The following is a 17,500-nucleotide window of genomic DNA, read 5'->3' on the forward strand; positions in this document are numbered from 1 at the left end:
CCGTGAAATGCTTACTTACAAACCCTTAACCAACAATGCAGTTCAAGAAATAGAGTTAAGAAAATATTTACTAAATAAAATAAAGTAAAAAATTAATAAAAAGTAACACAATAAGATTGGGCATTTTATTAAATTGTTCAGGAGTCTTATAGCTTGGGGGGTAGAAGCTGTTAAGGAGCCTTTTGGACCTAGACTTGGCGCTCCGGTACCGCTTGCCAGTCAAAAGTTTGGACACACCTACTCATTCCAGGATTTTTCTTTATTTTTATTATTTTCTACATTGTAGAATAATAGTGAAGACATCAAAACTATGAAATAACACATATGGAATCATATAGTAACCAAAAAAGTGTTAAACAAATCCAAATATAATTTATTTTTGAGATTCTTCAAAGTAGCCACCCTTTGCCTTGATGACAGCTTTGCACACTCTTGGCATTCTCTCAACCAGCTTCATGAGGTAGTCACCTGGAATGCATTTCAATTAACAGGTGTGCCTTGTTAAAAGTTAATTTGTGGAATTTCTTTCCTTTTTAATCTGTTTGAGCCAATCAGTTGTGTTGTTACAAGGTAGGGGTGGTATACAGAAGATAGCCCTATTTGGTAAAAGACCAAGTCCATATTATGGCAAGAACAGCTCAAATAAGCGAAGAGAAACAACAGTCCATCATTACTTTAAGACATGAAGGTCAGTCAAACCAGAACATTTCAAGAACTTTTAACGTTTTTTCAAGTGCAGTCGCAAAAACCATCAAGCGCTATGATGAAACTGGCTCTCATGAGGACCGCCACAGGAAAGGAAGACGACAAGTTTATTAGAGTTACCAACCTCAGAAATTAAAGGACACCAATAAGAAGAAGAGACTTGCTTGGGCCAAGAAACAAGAGCAATGGACATTAGATGAGTCCAAATTTGAGATTTTTGGAAAACCACTGTGTCTTTGTGAGACGCAGAGTAGGTGAACAGATGATCACTGCATGTGTGGTTCCCACCGTGAAGCATGGAGGAGGAGGTGTGATTTTGTGGGGGTGCGTTGCTGGTGACACTGTCGGTGATATATTTAGAATTCAAGGCACACTTAACCAGCATGGCTACCACTGCAATCTGCAGCGATACGCCATCCCATCTGGTTTGCGCATAGTGGGACTATCATTTGTTTTTCAACAGGACAATGACCCAAAACACACCTCCAGGCTGTGTAAGGGCTATTTGACCAAGAAGGAGAGTGATGGAGTGCTGCATCAGATGACCTGGCCTCCACAATCACCCGACCTCAACCCAATTGAGATGGTTTCGGATTAGTTGGACCGCAGAGTGAAGGAAGAGCAGCCAACAAGTGCTCAGCATATGTGGGAACTCCTTCAAGACTGTTGGAAAAGCATTTCAGGCGGTGATGCAACCGGTCAGGATGCTCTCGATGGTGCAGCTGTAGAACTTGTTGAGGATCTTTTCAGTCTCCTGAGGGGGAATAGGCTTTGTCGTGCCCTCTTTACGACTGTCTTGGTGTGTTTAGACCATGATAGTTTGTTGGTGATGTGGACACCAAGGAACTTGAAGCTCTCAACCTGTTCCACTACAGCCCTGTGAATGTTAATGGGAGCCTGTTCTGCCCTCCTTTTCCTGTAGTCCACAATCATCTCCTTTGTCTTGATCACGTTGAGGGAGAGGTTGTTGTCCTGGCACCACACTGCCAGGTCTCTGACCCTCCTCCCTTTAGGCTGTCTCATCGTTGTCGGTGATCAGGCCTACCACTGTTGTGTCGTCAGCTAATTTAATGATGGTGTTGGAGACAGCAACCTTCCCACTAGCCATGATTGGCTGAGATAATGAGTGGGCTGGACATGCCGAGAGCGGAGTTTGGATTGATCTGCCATATAGAAGGCTTCTGTCTATTTGAGCTGGTCAGTATGTGTAGGTAATCCTGTCTAACGCAACTTTTTAAAAAATTTATCGTGTTGTGGAGCTGCATAAGTGTTGCTCTCCACTTTCTGGAGGATTGAGTTTTGAAATCAGTGGAATTAGAGTACGATAGCTAAAGAGATAGAGAAAAAATCTGTCTCCGGATTAAATCTTCAAACTAAGGGCAACCATGGCATCCGTGACAGGGAGACACGTCCATCATGCATAAAATGTAAAAATTATGTACAGGGGGGAAAAAAGTATTTAGTCAGCCACCAATTGTGCAAGTTCTCCCACTTAAAAAGATGAGAGAGGCCTGTAATTTTCATCATAGGTACACGTCAACTATGACAGACAAAATGAGAAAAAAATTCCAGAAAATCACATTGTTGGATTTTTTATGAATTGATTTGCAAATTATGGTGGAAAATAAGTACTTGGTAAATAACAAAAGTTTCTCAATACTTTGTTATATACCCCTTTGTTGGCAATGACACAGGTCAAACGTTTTCTGTAAGTCTTCACAAGGTTTTCACACACTGTTGCTGGTATTTTGGCCCATTCCTCCATGCAGAACTCCTCTAGAGCAGTGATGTTTTGGGGCTGTCGCTGGGCAACACGGACTTTCAACTCCCTCCAAAGATTTTCTATGGGGTTGAGATCTGGAGACTGGCTAGGCCACTCCAGGACCTTGAAATGCTTCTTACGAAGCCACTCCTTCGGGTGCCCGGGCGGTGTGTTTGGGATCATTGTCATGCTGAAAGACCCAGCCACGTTTCATCTTCAATGCCCTTGCTGATGGAAGGAGGTTTTCACTCAAAAATCTCACGATACATGGCCCCATTCATTCTTTCCTTTACACGGATCAGTCGTCCTGGTCCCTTTGCAGAAAAACAGCCCCAAAGGATGATGTTTCCACCCCATGCTTCACAGTAGGTATGGTGTTCTTTGGATGCAACTCAGCATTCTTTGTCCTCCAAACACGACGAGTTGAGTTTTTACCAAAAAGTTATATTTTGGTTTCATCTGACCATATGACATTCTCCCAATCCTCTTCTGGATCATCCAAATGCACTCTAGCAAACTTCAGACGGGCCTGGACATGTACTGGCTTAAGCAGGGGGGACACGTCTTGCACTGCAGGATTTGAGTCCCTGGCGGCGTAGTGTGTTACTGATGGTAGGCTTTGTTACTTTGGTCCCAGCTCTCTGCAGGCCATTCACTAGGTCCCCCCGTGTGGTTCTGGGACTTTTGCTCACCGTTCTTGTGATCATTTTGACCCCACGGGGTGAGATCTTGCGTGGAGCCCCAGATCGAGGGGAGATTATCAGTGGTCTTGTATGTCTTCCATTTCCTAATAATTGCTCCCACAGTTGATTTCTTCAAACCAAGCTGCTTACCTATTGCAGATTCAGTCTTCCCAGCCTGGTGCAGGTCTACAATTTTGTTTCTGGTGTCCTTTGACAGCTCTTTGGTCTTGGCCATAGTGGAGTTTGGAGTGTGACTGTTTGAGGTTGTGGACAGGTGTCTTTTATACTGATAACAAGTTCAAACAGGTGCCATTAATACAGGTAACGAGTGGAGGACAAAGGAGCCTCTTAAAGAAGAAGTTACAGGTCTGTGAGAGCCAGAAATCTTGCTTGTTTGTAGGTGACCAAATACTTATTTTCCACCATAATTTGCAAATCAATTAATTAAAAATCCCTACAATGTGATTTTCTGGATTTTTTTTTCTCAATTTGTCAGTCATAGTTGATGTGTACCTATGATGAAAATTACAGGCCTCTCTCATCTTTTTAAGTGGGAGAACTTGCACAATTGGTGGCTGACTAAATACTTATTTTCCCCACTGTATATCGGTAAGTTAGTCTAGCAAGCTACATTTTTAGATATTACACATTTCTAATTTTTACAGAAAGTGGTTTCATTTCAAGTTAAAGTGTACTGTTAGCTAGCTAGCTAAAGTTAGCTGTCTGGCTCGCTAGCTAACGTTACGTGTATGATGTTATTATTCGTATCTCAGAGCCATTTGCTTTAATAGTTAGAACCTAATGTTAGCTAGCTAACATTGAACCTGGTTGGTTAGCTACCAGCAGATTCATGCAGGGTAGTAACGTCATGAGTTGGGATTATGGGACATTGTTTAGCTAGCTAGCTAACGTTAACTGGCTGGCTCGCTAGCTAACATTACGTGACGTGTATGATCTTACACGTTGTTTACCTAGCTAGGTTCATTGTTTACCTAGCTAGCTAGCTAGCTACATGTCTTAACAAAAGACTCCACTATGCAAGTAAGTAACCATTTCAGGTGCATTCGTAAATTCAGTCTGAGTATGCCAGAGCGCAGAATAACTGATGAATTTACAAACGCACAATATGGCCGGTCTCAGTAAACGTCGGCAAAAAAGCGTAATTAGATTGTTGCCAGCGGAGCTGGTTAGGCTGTTTTCATGTTATCCAGAGGTAAACAATTAACCATAATCCCAATTTTGTGTCTGAAAGTAAATAGCAAGCTATCCAATGTTAGCCAGTTAGCTTGGGTGCTTGACTGCCGTTGTGAGGTCAGAACGCTCCGATCAAACCTACTTATCGGCCAGAGCGTCAAGTGTGCGCTCTGAACGCTCTGAGAGCGAAACGAGATGGTAAAGCTTAAGAGGGTTGAACGACATTGAATGGGGGTAGACAAAGAAGAGCTCTTCACCAAAACATTGGATAGCCATTTTCTCCAAGGTGAGATTACAAGTTGATCAACTTTCAAAGCAGAATTACTTTCCCATTGTTCCCTTAAATGCAGTGTATGATATACCATTTTGTAGCTCTGTGTCTCTGCTTTTATCCAATGTAAAAAAAAAAAAAAAAAACATTTCAAATGTTGCTACATAAGACCGAATCAAGGCGGTCGTTCACATTTTTTTATTTTTTATTTAACCTTTATTTAACTAGGCAAGTCAGTTAAGAACAAATACTTTTTTACAATGACGGCCTCCCCCAACCTCCCCTAACCCGGACGACGCTGGGCCAATTGTGTGCCTCCCTATCACGGCCGGCTGAGATACAGCCCAGAATCGAACTAGGGTCTGCAGTGACGCCTCTAGCACTGAGATGCAGTGCTTTAGACCGCTGCGCCACATAGTGCATATTAGAGCAAAAACCAAGCCATGAGGTTGAAGGAAATGTCCGTAGAGCTCCGAGACAGGATTGTGTCGAAGCACAGATCTGGGGAAGGGTACCACATTTTTTTTTGCATCATTGAAGATCCCCAAGAACACAGTGGCCTCCGTCATTCTTAAATGGAAGAAGTTTGGAACCACCAAGACTCTTCCTAGAGCTGGCCGCCTGGCCAAACTGAGCAATTGGGGGAGAAGGGCCTTGGTCAGGGATGTGACCAAGAACCCGATTGTCACTCTGAAAGAGCAATAGCGTTCCTCTGTGGAGATGGGAGAACCTTCCAGAAGGACAACCATCTCTGCAGCACTCCACCAATCAGGCCTTTATGGTAGAGTGGCCAGACGGAAGCCACTTCTCAGTAAAAAGGCACATGACAGCCCTCTTGGTTTGCCAAAAGGCACCTAAAGGACTCTCAGACCATGAGAAAGAAGATTCTCTGGTCTGATGAAACCAAGATTGAACTCTTTGGCCTGAATGCCAAGCGTCACGTCTGGAGGAAACTTGGCACCATCCCTACGGTGAAGCATGGTGGTGGCAGCATCATGCTGTGGGGATATTTTTCAGCGGCAGAGACTGGGAGACTAGTCAGGATCGAGGGAAAGATGAACGGAGCAAAGTACAGAGAGATCCTTGATGAAAACCTGCTTGTCACGGATTCTGCCGAGACTGCTCCTCCTCCTGGTTCGGGCAGGCTTCGGCGTTCGCTGTCCCCGGAGTACTAGCTGCCACCGCTCTATGTTTCGTAGTGTGATTGCTTTTGTCTGTCTTTTACACCTGTGTCCATTTGTGTGTTGATTACTTGTCTTATAAGTTCCTTGTTTTGCATTAGTCTGATTGTGTGTTGTTATTTTCTGCCTGTCGTGCAGAGCTGCGTGTCTGCACTCTGTCTATGTTTGGGATTATTGTTTACGCGTGTTTGCGTAATTGCCTCGCCTCCGTCTGTTTTCGAGGTCGTGTTTTGTTTGTTGCTCTTTGGACTATTAAAGTATTTTGGACGTATCCTCTGTGTCCTGCGCCTGACTCCTCCACCACATCCACATCGGAACTACTGACAGAACAACACACCTAAACTATGGAGTCAGCAGGAACAGCGGCGGCACCCGAATCCCTGGAAGACCGGATCAGCTACCAAGACACCATGATCCGGCAACTTGGGGGCCGCCATGGACGAGGTGTCCAACACTCTGCGCCGGTTGGTGACTGGAGAGGTGCCCACGCATTCTTACACCATCCCATCACCAACGGCCAGTCCTCCTCTCTCAGCACCGGAACCCAGTGGCATTCGGCTCTCGCTCCCGAGGGCATATGACGGTTCTGCAGCCGGGTGTCAGGGATTCCTCCTGCAGGTGGAACTCTACCTGGCCACCATACACCCGGCGCCCTCGGGATACGAGGCGTCTCCGCCTCATCTCCTGTCTATCCGGCAAGGCGTTGGAGTGGGCCAACGCCGAATGGAGGGGGAATAGACGCCGCTACCATCACCTACGCGGAGTTCTCCCGCCGCTTCAGGGCTGTGTTCGATCATCCACCTGAGGGGAAGGCGGCGGGGGAGCGTCTGTTCCACCTCCGACAGGGGAAGAGGAGTGCAGAGAGATCCTTGATGAAAACCTGCTCCAGAGCGCTCAGGATCTCAGACTGAGGTGAATGTTCACCTTCCAACAGGACAACGACCCTAAGCACACAGCCAAGACAACGCAGGAGTGGCTTCGGGACACGTCTCTGAATGTCCTTAAGTGGCCCAGCCAGAGCTCGGACTTGAACCCGATCAAGAGGTCTGAATACTTTCAGAATGGACTGTGTATATATACCGCATATTTTTTTTAAATAGCGCCCCCTTGAGCTTAGTACAACTGTTTAACCCCATCAAAATCCCCAATATATACTTTTGTAAAAAAAAAATTACAAACATTGTATAGCTTAAAAATATAATTAGAACTATCATTTCCATATCATCGACTAATATCAGATTAAATGATTAAGGACTGCCTTTAAAGCCCATCCCTGCCCTCAATAGAGAAATGTTATGGTCAATAGTTATATAATCATATACTAATGTTATGGTCGCTCGGTGAGGTGATCATCTGGCTTTAATATGGTGCCCTTAAATGGCTTCAGATATGAACCATGTAGGGGCCAAACAACCTTTGTGTTTTAGGGAAGGGACCATTACACATACAGTGGGGAAAAAAAGTATTTAGTCAGCCACCAATTGTGCATGTTCTCCCACTTAAAAAGATGAGAGAGGCCTGTAATTTTCATCATAGGTACACGTCAACTATGACAGACAAAATGAGGAAAAAAAATCCAGAAAATCACATTGTAGGATCTTTTATGAATTTATTTGCAAATTATGGTGGAAAATAAGTATTTGGTCAATAACAAAAGTTTCTCAATACTTTGTTATATACCCTTTGTTGGCAATGACACAGGTCAAACGTTTTCTGTAAGTCTTCTACAAGGTTTTCACACGCTGTTGCTGGTATTTTGGCCCATTCCTCCATGCAGATCTCCTCTAGAGCAGTGATGTTTTGGGGCTGTCGCTGGGCAACACAGACTTTCAACTCCCTCCAAAGATTTTCTATGGGGTTGAGATCTGGAGACTGGCTAGGCCACTCCAGGACCTTGAAATGCTTCTACGAAGCCACTCCTTCGTTGCCCGGGCGGTGTGTTTGGGATCATTGTCATGCTGAAAGACCCAGCCACGTTTCATCTTCAATGCCCTTTGCTGATGGAAGGAGGTTTTCACTCAAAATCTCACGATACATGGCCCCATTCATTCTTTCCTTTACACGGATCAGTCGTCCTGGTCCCTTTGCAGAAAAACAGCCCCAAGCATGATGTTTCCACCCCCATGCTTCACAGTAGGTATAGTGTTCTTTGGAAGCAACTCAGCATTCTTTGTCCTCCAAACACGACGAGTTGAGTTTTTACCAAAAAGTTCTATTTTGGTTTCATCTGACCATATGACATTCTCCCAATCCTCTTCTGGATCATCCAAATGGACTCTAGCAAACTTCAGACGGGCCTGGACATGTACTGGCTTAAGCAGGGGGACACTCAGGATTTGAGTCCCTGGCGGCGTAGTGTGTTACTGATGGTAGGCTTTGTTACTTTGGTCCCAGCTCTCTGCAGGTCATTCACTAGGTCCCCCTGTGTGGTTCTGGGATTTTGCTCACCGTTCTTGTGACCATTTTGACCCCACGGGGTGAGATCTTGCGTGGAGCCCCAGATCGAGGGAGATTATCAGTGGTCTTGTATGTCTTCCATTTCCTAATAATTGCTCCTACAGTTGATTTCTTCAAACCAAGCTGCTTACCTATTGCAGATTCAGTCTTCCCAGCCTGGTGCAGGTCTACAATTTTGTTTCTGGTGTCCTTTGACAGCTCTTTGGTCTTGGCCATAGTGGAGTTTGGAGTGTGACTGTTTGAGGTTGTGGACAGGTGTCTTTATACTGATAACAAGTTCAAACAGGTGCCATTAATACAGGTAACGAGTGGAGGACAGAGGAGCCTCTTAAAAAATAAGTTACAGGTCTGTGAGAGCCAGAAATCTTGCTTGTTTGTAGGTGACCAAATACTTATTTTCCACCATAATTTGCAAATAAATTCATTCGAAAATCCTACAATGTGATTTTCTGGATTTTTTTCTCAATTTGTCTGTCATAGTTGACGGTACCTATGATGAAAAGTACAGGCCTCTCTCATCTTTTTAAGTGGGAGAACTTGCACAATTGGTGGCTGACTAAATACTTTTTTCCCCACTGTACTAGTAGTATATTTTAGTGCTTTATAGATTCATACTGCCTCATTCAAGTGGAAGACACACAGACACTCACATACGATTAGGGTTTGACCACCTGTTTATAAAGGAGAGAGAGAGAGAGAGAGAGAGAGAGAGAGAGAGAGAGAGAGAGAGAGAGAGAGAGAGAGAGAGAGAGAGAGAGAAAGAGAGAGAGAGAGAACAGAGCAGATTCTAGGAGAGAGAGAGAGACAGAGAGACAGAGACAGAGAGAGAGACAGAGAGAGGGAGACAGAGAAAGAGAGAGAGAGAGAGAGAGAGAGAGAGAGAGAGAGAGAGAGAGAGAGAGGGGAGAGGGAGGGGGAAAGAGAGGAAGTCTTACCTCCACATGGTACTGAGACGTCTCCTGCATGATAACATTGGAGTACTTCTTCCGTTGCTCTGTAAAGTAAAGTTAAAAAAACCAGTGAGTACTAATAAAAACCAACCACTGTTGAAAGGTGACTGTAAGAAGCCACCTGCCCTGGTTAATCTTCTGTTGCTCTGAGCCCTTCAGTGTTCTGTACAGGTGTAGGTAGAGATGACACAAAGCAGGACGTGCTGTGATATGGAGAGAGTAGAGAGGAGAGGAAATGTTGACGGGGAGAGAGGGAGAAAGAGATGGGAAGAGAGACACATAACAGATTTGAGATTCTAGGAGAGAGAGAAAGGAGGGAAAGGAGAGGAACCAAGTCTTACATTTGACTTTTGAAATGTCTTTATTCCTTCAGAACTTTTCTGAGTGTAATGTTTACTGTCAGACACCCTGATAGCCCTCATGACGACCCCCCCCACACCCACTGAGGACATACACAAGCCACAGATTGTACTCCTTATGGACTCAAACGGGAAATACATACAAGAAAATAAAAAAATTCCAAAACACCCAGCGCGCCCTAGACCTTCTGTCTGAGGACCGACTAGGATCACCCAGCCACATAATAATACACACAGGCACAAACGACCTGAGAACACAGCAGGAAAGGGTGGCCACAGCACTCAAGGGAGTTAGAGAAAAAGCTTCTTCTACTTTCCCCAATGCACAAGTGGTTATCTCAACCCTGTTACCACGAAAAGACTTCCACCCTGCTACAATACAGCGGGTAAACGCAAGTATTTCCCGTGACTGTGCATCAAAACCAAATGTCGACTTGGCCCACCACTCCACCCTGGACGTGAACAGCCTTTATGACCAGGTCCACCTATCCAAGGCAGCAGTGCCCACCTTCGCCCAGACCCTAAAGGATATCGCCCTCAACCGCAGACACAACACCTCACACAGGAGCAACAGATCAACAGACACCCCGCCCAGACCAGCGAGACACTCTCCCAGACCTGCGGGACCCACCCCAGGACCTACACATAGAGGACCCCGCAGAGAGGACCTACATCCAGACCACAGCACCATCAGCCACATCTACACCCCCCCACCCCCACCAATTAACTCCCCCAAGTCAACCATGCCCACACCCCATTTAGGCCCCTCAGATCAGACCTATGCCCCTCCTACCCACCCCAAGCCCCCCACTCCCACAAAGAGGGCCTCAACATGAAAGTCACACATACGCCCTGAGCAGGCAAACAGGCCCAACACCCACTCTTATACTAGCCCAAGCCAATGGCATGTACCAGATGCTCAGCAGGCTCTGCTCACAATTACTGGTCTGAGGCCAAACCACACGACCAACAACATTAGACACTTTATGGAACACAAAGCCTTCATCCTGGAATATCCAAGGCCTGAGGTCATCTGCCTTTGGCTTAAAGAGCAGGAATCTGGACTTCACCAAAGAAATCGGAAATACAGACATTGTCATCCTACAAGAAACATGGTATAGAGGAGACGGACCCACTGGTTGCCCTCTAGGTTACAGAGAGCTGGTAGTCCCGGGGGTATGCTAACATGGTATAGAGGAGACGGACCCACTGGTTGCCCTCTAGGTTACAGAGAGCTGGTAGTCCCAGGGGGTATGCTAACATGGTGTAGAGGAGACGGACCCACTGGTTGCCCTCTAGGTTACAGAGAGCTGGTAGTCCCAGGGGTATGCTAACATGGTATAGAGGGAGACGGACCCACTGGTTGCCCTCTAGGGTTACAGAGAGCTGGTAGTCCCATCCACCAAACTACCAGGTGTGAAACAGGGAAGGGAGTCAGGGGTATGCTAATTTGGTATAGAGCAGACCTAACTCACTCTATTAAATTAATCAAAACAGGAACATTTTACATTTGGTTAGAAATTCAAAAGGAAATGATCTCAACAGAGAAAAATGTCCTCCTGTGTGCTACCTATATCCCCCACTAGAATCCCCCATACTTTAATGAAGACAGCTTCTCCATCTTGGAGGGGGGAAATCAATCATTTCCAGAACCAGGGACATGTACTAGTCTGTGGTGACCTAAATGCCAGAACTGGACAAGAACCTGACACCCTCAGCACACAGGGGGACAAACACCTACCTGGAGGTGACAGCATTCCCTCCCCCATATGCCCCCCTAGGCAGTGGCGGCTCCTGAAAAAATTCTCAGGGGGGGCAATTTCTCTGATGATTTAGGTGACCTACACACATTTTAAAAAAGATATGTCCAGCAACAACATGAAGACAGGGGCAGCATATAAGTCAATACTGATATACACATTACTTGCTTCAAAAAGGCCTCATGGTTGAATTGGAAATATGTGCACCTGAGCATAATTCACAACAAGCAAGCAGGAGCTTTTGATAGAGGCTACTGAAAACATTGATGCAAGTTATTGGTAATAAGAAATTTTTATAGACTTCCATATTCTGCCCTCTTGTATAGATTTGTGAAAATGAACAGTGATAGACATTTTGCCTGAAAACAGAATTTGAAAATAATTTATAGAAAAGGTAAACACAGCTATCTGTATGGCTTTGTAAAAATGAACAACCATATTCTGGCCAATTGTATAGATTTGTAAATATGAACAACCATATTCTGGCCAATTGTATAGATTTGTAAAAATGAACATGAACAGATTTCTTTTTTTTTTTTACTTTTTTTAAATGAAAATAACTATTTTAAACAACATCAACTGTGAACTGATTTGGGCGTGTGTGTTAAAGAGACAGACAGGGAGGGACAAAGAGAGAGAGAGGCTACATTACTTGTACTGAAACTGTTCTCTCTCTCTTTCAATGCAGCAAAGCGGTCAATGACTTTCTCATTGGAAATCAGGCATGCTGAGGACTAGTTTACTAGTTACTCTTTGATGCGAGAAGTAGCTTGCTGCATGATCAAATTCAGCTGATGCGCATAGCAATGCACGTAATGGGCATTCTTGAAATGCTCACGCACCTTTTGCTGCACACCAGCCTTCTCTCACCTCATCACACTGGCTCCATCTGTAAGCTTTGCGCAATGAGTTTGACTTTCTCGTCACCGGGCAAAAAGACCGTTCAGTCTCTCCAAAAGCACACTGGCGATTGAGACTGAGGTTGATTCCGAGATGGGAAGGAACTCAAAAAAGCGCTCCCTGCACTTTGTGGTTGCTATCTATGTACCTCAGCACAAGCACCAGCTGTGTCTGTGTAGAAACGTCCGTGGTCTCGTCAGCTTGGATAGCTCACGAAGTTCGCCGACTTCACCTCCTCCACAATATGTTCCCTCATGACCGCTAGCATACACTCCAGTAGCTCGTTTTGAATGGTCTTTGATGTGCCCTTGAAAACTTTAGCATTTTTAAGATGGTCATCAAACACCTCATCTAATTGTGCCACAAAGTTGACAAGTCCAAGAAAAATACCAGGGTTGGTGGAGCCCTCAGTTTCATCTTTGCCTCGCAAAAGCTAGCCATCTTGACAGTAGTACGTGAATTGATTGACGCTGCTACCCGCTCTTTTTCTTAGTTATGTTCATGGTTATGTTATGTATGACGAAAGCGCGTAAGTGCAAGCCCTCCCGAACCCATAGAGATTGTATTGAAAGCTCTGATATTTGAAAAAAAAAGATTTTACATGAGAGTCTATGAGAGACTTCTGGGGCGGTTTTCAACCTGACTGAAATCGCCCCCAAAAGGGGCGGGGCCATTTGAAGCTACCGACTTTAGCCTGATTGGACATTTAGTGGCAGATCAGACGTCTAGATTAGAACACTGATAACTACTGTTGCCGTGATATAATTGATTAGAAAAAAAATCCCTTCCTTTTCCCATTTGGCAGTGCGTCGCCCATATCGCTCTAATGAACACACCGCCCCTGCCCCTAGGCACAACTACGACAACATAACCAACAAAAACGGGTCACAACTCCTGCAGCTCTGTCGCACGCTGGGTCTGTACATAGTCAATGGTAGGCTTCGAGGGGACTCCTATGGTAGGTACACCTATAGCTCATCTCTTGGCAGTAGTACTGTAGATTACTTTATCACTGACCTCAACCCAGAGTCTCTCAGAGCGTTCACAGTCAGTCCACTGACACCCCTATCAGACCACAGCAAAATCACAGTCTACTTGAACAGAGCAATACTCAATCATGAGGCATCAAAGCCAAAGGAACTGAATAATATTAAGAAATGCTACAGATGGAAGGAAAGTAGTGTAGAAACCTACCAAAAAACAATTAGGAAACAACTAATTCAATCCCTTTTAGACAACTTCCTGGACAAAACGTTCCACTGTAATAGTGAAGGTGTAAACTTGGCAGTAGAAAACCTAAACAGTATATTTGTCCTCTCAGCTTCCCTATCAAATCTAAAAATCTCTAACAGAAAACCGAAGAAAAGTAACAACAGTGATAAATGGTTTGATGAAGAATGCAAAAACCTAAGAAAGAAATTGGGAAACCTATCCAACCAAAAACATAGAGACCCAGAAAACCTGAGCCTACGCCTTCACTATGGTGAATCACTAAAACAATACAGAAATACACTACGGAAAAAGAAGGAACAGCATGTCAGAAATCAGCTCAATGTAATTGAAGAATCCATAGACTCTAACCACTTCTGGGAAAATTGGAAAACACTAAACAAACAACAACACGAAGAGCTATCTATCCAAAACGGAGATGTATGGGTAAACCACTTCTCCAATCTGTTTGGCCCTATAACAGAGAACAAACAGCAAAAAATATATATGATCAAATGCAAATCTTAGAATCAACTATCTACACCACCATCTATAGCATGACTAGGCCCAGCCTCATCTACACCACCATCTATAGCATGACTAGACCCAGCCTCATCTACACCACCATCTATAGCATGACTAGACCCAGCCTCATCTACACCACCATCTATAGCATGACTAGGCCCAGCCTCATCTACACCACCATCTATAGCATGACTAGACCCAGCCTCATCTACACCATCATCTATAGCATGACTAGGCCCAGCCTCATCTACACCATCATCTATAGCATGACTAGGCCCAGCCTCATCTACACCACCATCTATAGCATGACTAGACCCAGCCTCATCTACACCACCATCTATAGCATGACTAGACCCAGCCTCATCTACACCACCATCTATAGCATGACTAGGCCCAGCCTCATCTACACCACCATCTATAGCATGACTAGACCTAGCCTCATCTACACCACCATCTATAGCATGACTAGACCCAGCCTCATCTACACTACCATCTGTCACATGACTAGACCCAGCCTCATCTACACCACCATCTATAGCATGACTAGGCCCAGCCTCATCTACACCACCATCTATAGCATGACTAGGCCCAGCCTCGCGTCTCATGGCCTCCTGCACGTTGACCTCGATTTCCCCCACTGGTGCTTGTACCCTCACCTTGTCTACGGCCTTTATGTGGGCAGGCAAAGCTCTTATGCCCCAAATCCCCACACTAAAAGCACCGTAGACTATCTGTGCTGGGAAACCCTGCGTGAGAGCCCCTCCCCGTGCCTCACTTTAAAATGCACATTTAACTGTTGCTCATTGTAATTCAGAAACATCAACACTCCGGAACGAAACAACACGCTTAACGGCATCTGACTGAAAACCTGCAGACAGTACACGAAAACCACTACCAAACTTACCAAAACGACTCAACTTCTTCCTGATTTGATCATCCGTAATAAACGGAGGCAAATTTGCAACTACCACCCTGGCCGAAGGGGTAGAAAGAGGAGAAATTGGCACCAACACACCCCTTACAAATATTCCACTAGAAAAGAGCCACCCACCAAATTTGCTCTTTTCATAAACACAACCACAGCTTTGTTCATTCTGGATGCGGAATGTATAAATTCAACTCCTACCTGTTCGCCGACGCGAGCAAAACCTCCTCCACCTTAATTCCATTCTCAGGAACACACCTGAATCCATGCCGTAACGACAGCGTCTCCCCCGCGCTAGGCTGCGAAGCCATCGCTCACACCACACCGTTATAAACCCCAGGAAACTAAACCTCTGTCCTCTTCCTCCCTAACTTTGAAAATAAAAACAGTGGGTACCACTAAAACAAACAGTGCATTAATTAACCCTCCACCATAGAAAAGAGAAATTGAAAGGTAAAAACAAGGAAAGAGAGGGTGAGAGAGAGAGAGGGTGTGAGAGAGAGCGAGAGAGAGAGAGAGAGAGAGAGAGAGAGAGAGAGAGAGAGAGAGGGAGAGAGAGGGAGGGTGAGAGAGAGAGAGAGAGGGTGACAGAGAGAGAAAGAGAGAGAGAGAGACAGAGAGAGAGAGGGTGAGAGAGAGAGAGAGAGAGTGAGAGAGGGTGACAGAGACAGAGAGAGAGAGAGAGGGAGACAGAGAGACAGAGAGACAGAGAGACAGAGAGACAGAGAGACAGAGAGAGAGAGAGACAGACAGACAGACAGACAGAGAGGGTGAGAGAGAGAGAGAGAAAGAGAAAGAGAAATAGAGAGAGGGTGACAGAGACTGTTACGAACCCCGTGGCTCTAAACGTCTAGGGTGGATGGACATGAGAGCCGTAACATAAATTATGCAAATTATAAGTGTGACCTGGAACAGCGAGAACCACAAATGACACAACAACCGTGAACTACCGTCAAAACATAAATGGTTTATTACTAAACACACGGTAAAGGTTTGGGAAAAAGGGCTGAGCAGGACCCAAGAAATGAAACAATAGTGTAAAACCCCTAAACTGATCTAGCCTGCCTGAAGAACCGCTAGGCTACTGCTAGTCATACAAAAATACAGTGGGTGGTCCGCTCCAGGTCTAACTAGTGTTTATAGACAGATTTCTTCCCCCCACGGGTAATGTACGCCCCAAGGGCAACTAGCTAAACCCCCTTTTTCCCAAAAAAAACACACAAAACTACTAAACAGGGTACTCAGCAATTAAATAAGTACACAGGATACAACAGTATCCACACTCAGGTAAAGAAATAGATTCTAATAATGTTACCAACAGGGTAACAACAACTTAGTGCGTACACAACACACAGGACACCACCGTGTCCATACTCACATATGGCAAAAAGTCTCTCTCTCCTGCAACAAACACAAGTCTGGTTTTTATAAAAATGGGATGTGTGATTGAATCAAACGAATAACAGGTGGTGCAATTAACAGGAATGTTCACTGATTGGTCCAATCAGCAGACACCTCAACGACCACCAATCAGGAACATACAGGACACCTGTGATTAGGGCAGAAAGAGTAGAAACACACAAAAAACACAGGATACCTGTATCCGTAACACTCCCACCCTTAAAAGAGCAAACCACAATGGTTTGCGACACACGTACATCACAACACCCAAATTTCTATAATCATCCTGCAGGATAACAAAAAAACCCTAGATCATACACGAGACAAAGCATCTGACAACACATTATCCAACCCCTTTTCGCAGAGGAATGGCCTCTGGGTACCTGGCGGCCACACACATAATTGTCAACATAAACTGGTTACCAGATTTTGTTTTTGGTAATGGTCAACACAATCAACCATCACATGTTCGAATGGTTCACCTATGGCGGTATGGGACAAAGAGGCGCGGGGAAATAACCTGGTTCGGTTTCCCAACTACTTGCCAGTGTGGCAAGTCCGACAGAACTGAGCCACATCTTGTTTTAAGCCAGGCCAAAAGAAATGCCGTAAAACACGATCATAAGTCTTGGTGACTCCCAGATGTCCGGACCACTGGTGATCATGAGCGAGGGATAAAACATTTTGTCGAAAGGCTGTAGGAATCACTATTTGGTAAACAGCATTCCAATCTCCGCCAGCGTCAACATGGGATGTCCATTTACGCATGAGGAGATTACCATCAATGAAGTATGCCATGTTTTTCTTCTTTAGCTCGTCCTCTGAGACAACACTAGAAAAACATTTAGCCAGGCTAATGTCAACCTGTTGGTTAGCGATCAGCTGCTCACGAGTAACTGGTAACTGTATTGCTTCAGCAACAAGTTCCACATTCTTCTTCCTTTCTCTGGGCTGTTGGTCAGACTGCACCCAGCTTACCAGAGGTAGCACCCGAACTATCCTCTGGGTCACACTCTCTGAATAGAATCGTGTCTGACAAATCTACCACTTACCCACTTGTCGTGCTTGAGCACGTGTGACAGCATAGCGGGGAACACATCCTGGATAACCCTGTGCCAGCTCCTCGGAGAGAGACTGGTCACTTTTATCCAATACCTCCAATATGGGTATTACCTTTCCTCCGGCAATATCGTTGCCCATTATAAAGGTCACCCCTTT

The 17,500-nt window shown here is 45.0% G+C and overlaps 1 protein-coding gene across 2 annotated transcripts in view; it reads right to left on the reverse strand.

The window, feature by feature from the left end:
- LOC121531517 (epidermal growth factor receptor kinase substrate 8-like protein 2) overlaps positions 1-9,249 on the reverse strand; it is a 44,654-nt gene extending 35,405 nt beyond the window's left edge. For both annotated transcript variants that reach the window (XM_045218146.1, XM_045218147.1), the window contains exon 1: positions 9,189-9,249. In XM_045218146.1, the coding sequence (XP_045074081.1) occupies positions 9,189-9,218 (30 nt within the window). In that variant the 5' untranslated portion in view covers positions 9,219-9,249. The remainder of the gene's footprint in view (positions 1-9,188) is intronic.
- Between the last annotated feature and the right edge of the window lie 8,251 nt (positions 9,250-17,500).

Source organism: Coregonus clupeaformis, unplaced genomic scaffold, assembly GCF_020615455.1.
Source record: "Coregonus clupeaformis isolate EN_2021a unplaced genomic scaffold, ASM2061545v1 scaf1402, whole genome shotgun sequence".
In the NCBI taxonomy this organism is placed as follows: domain Eukaryota; kingdom Metazoa; phylum Chordata; class Actinopteri; order Salmoniformes; family Salmonidae; genus Coregonus; species Coregonus clupeaformis.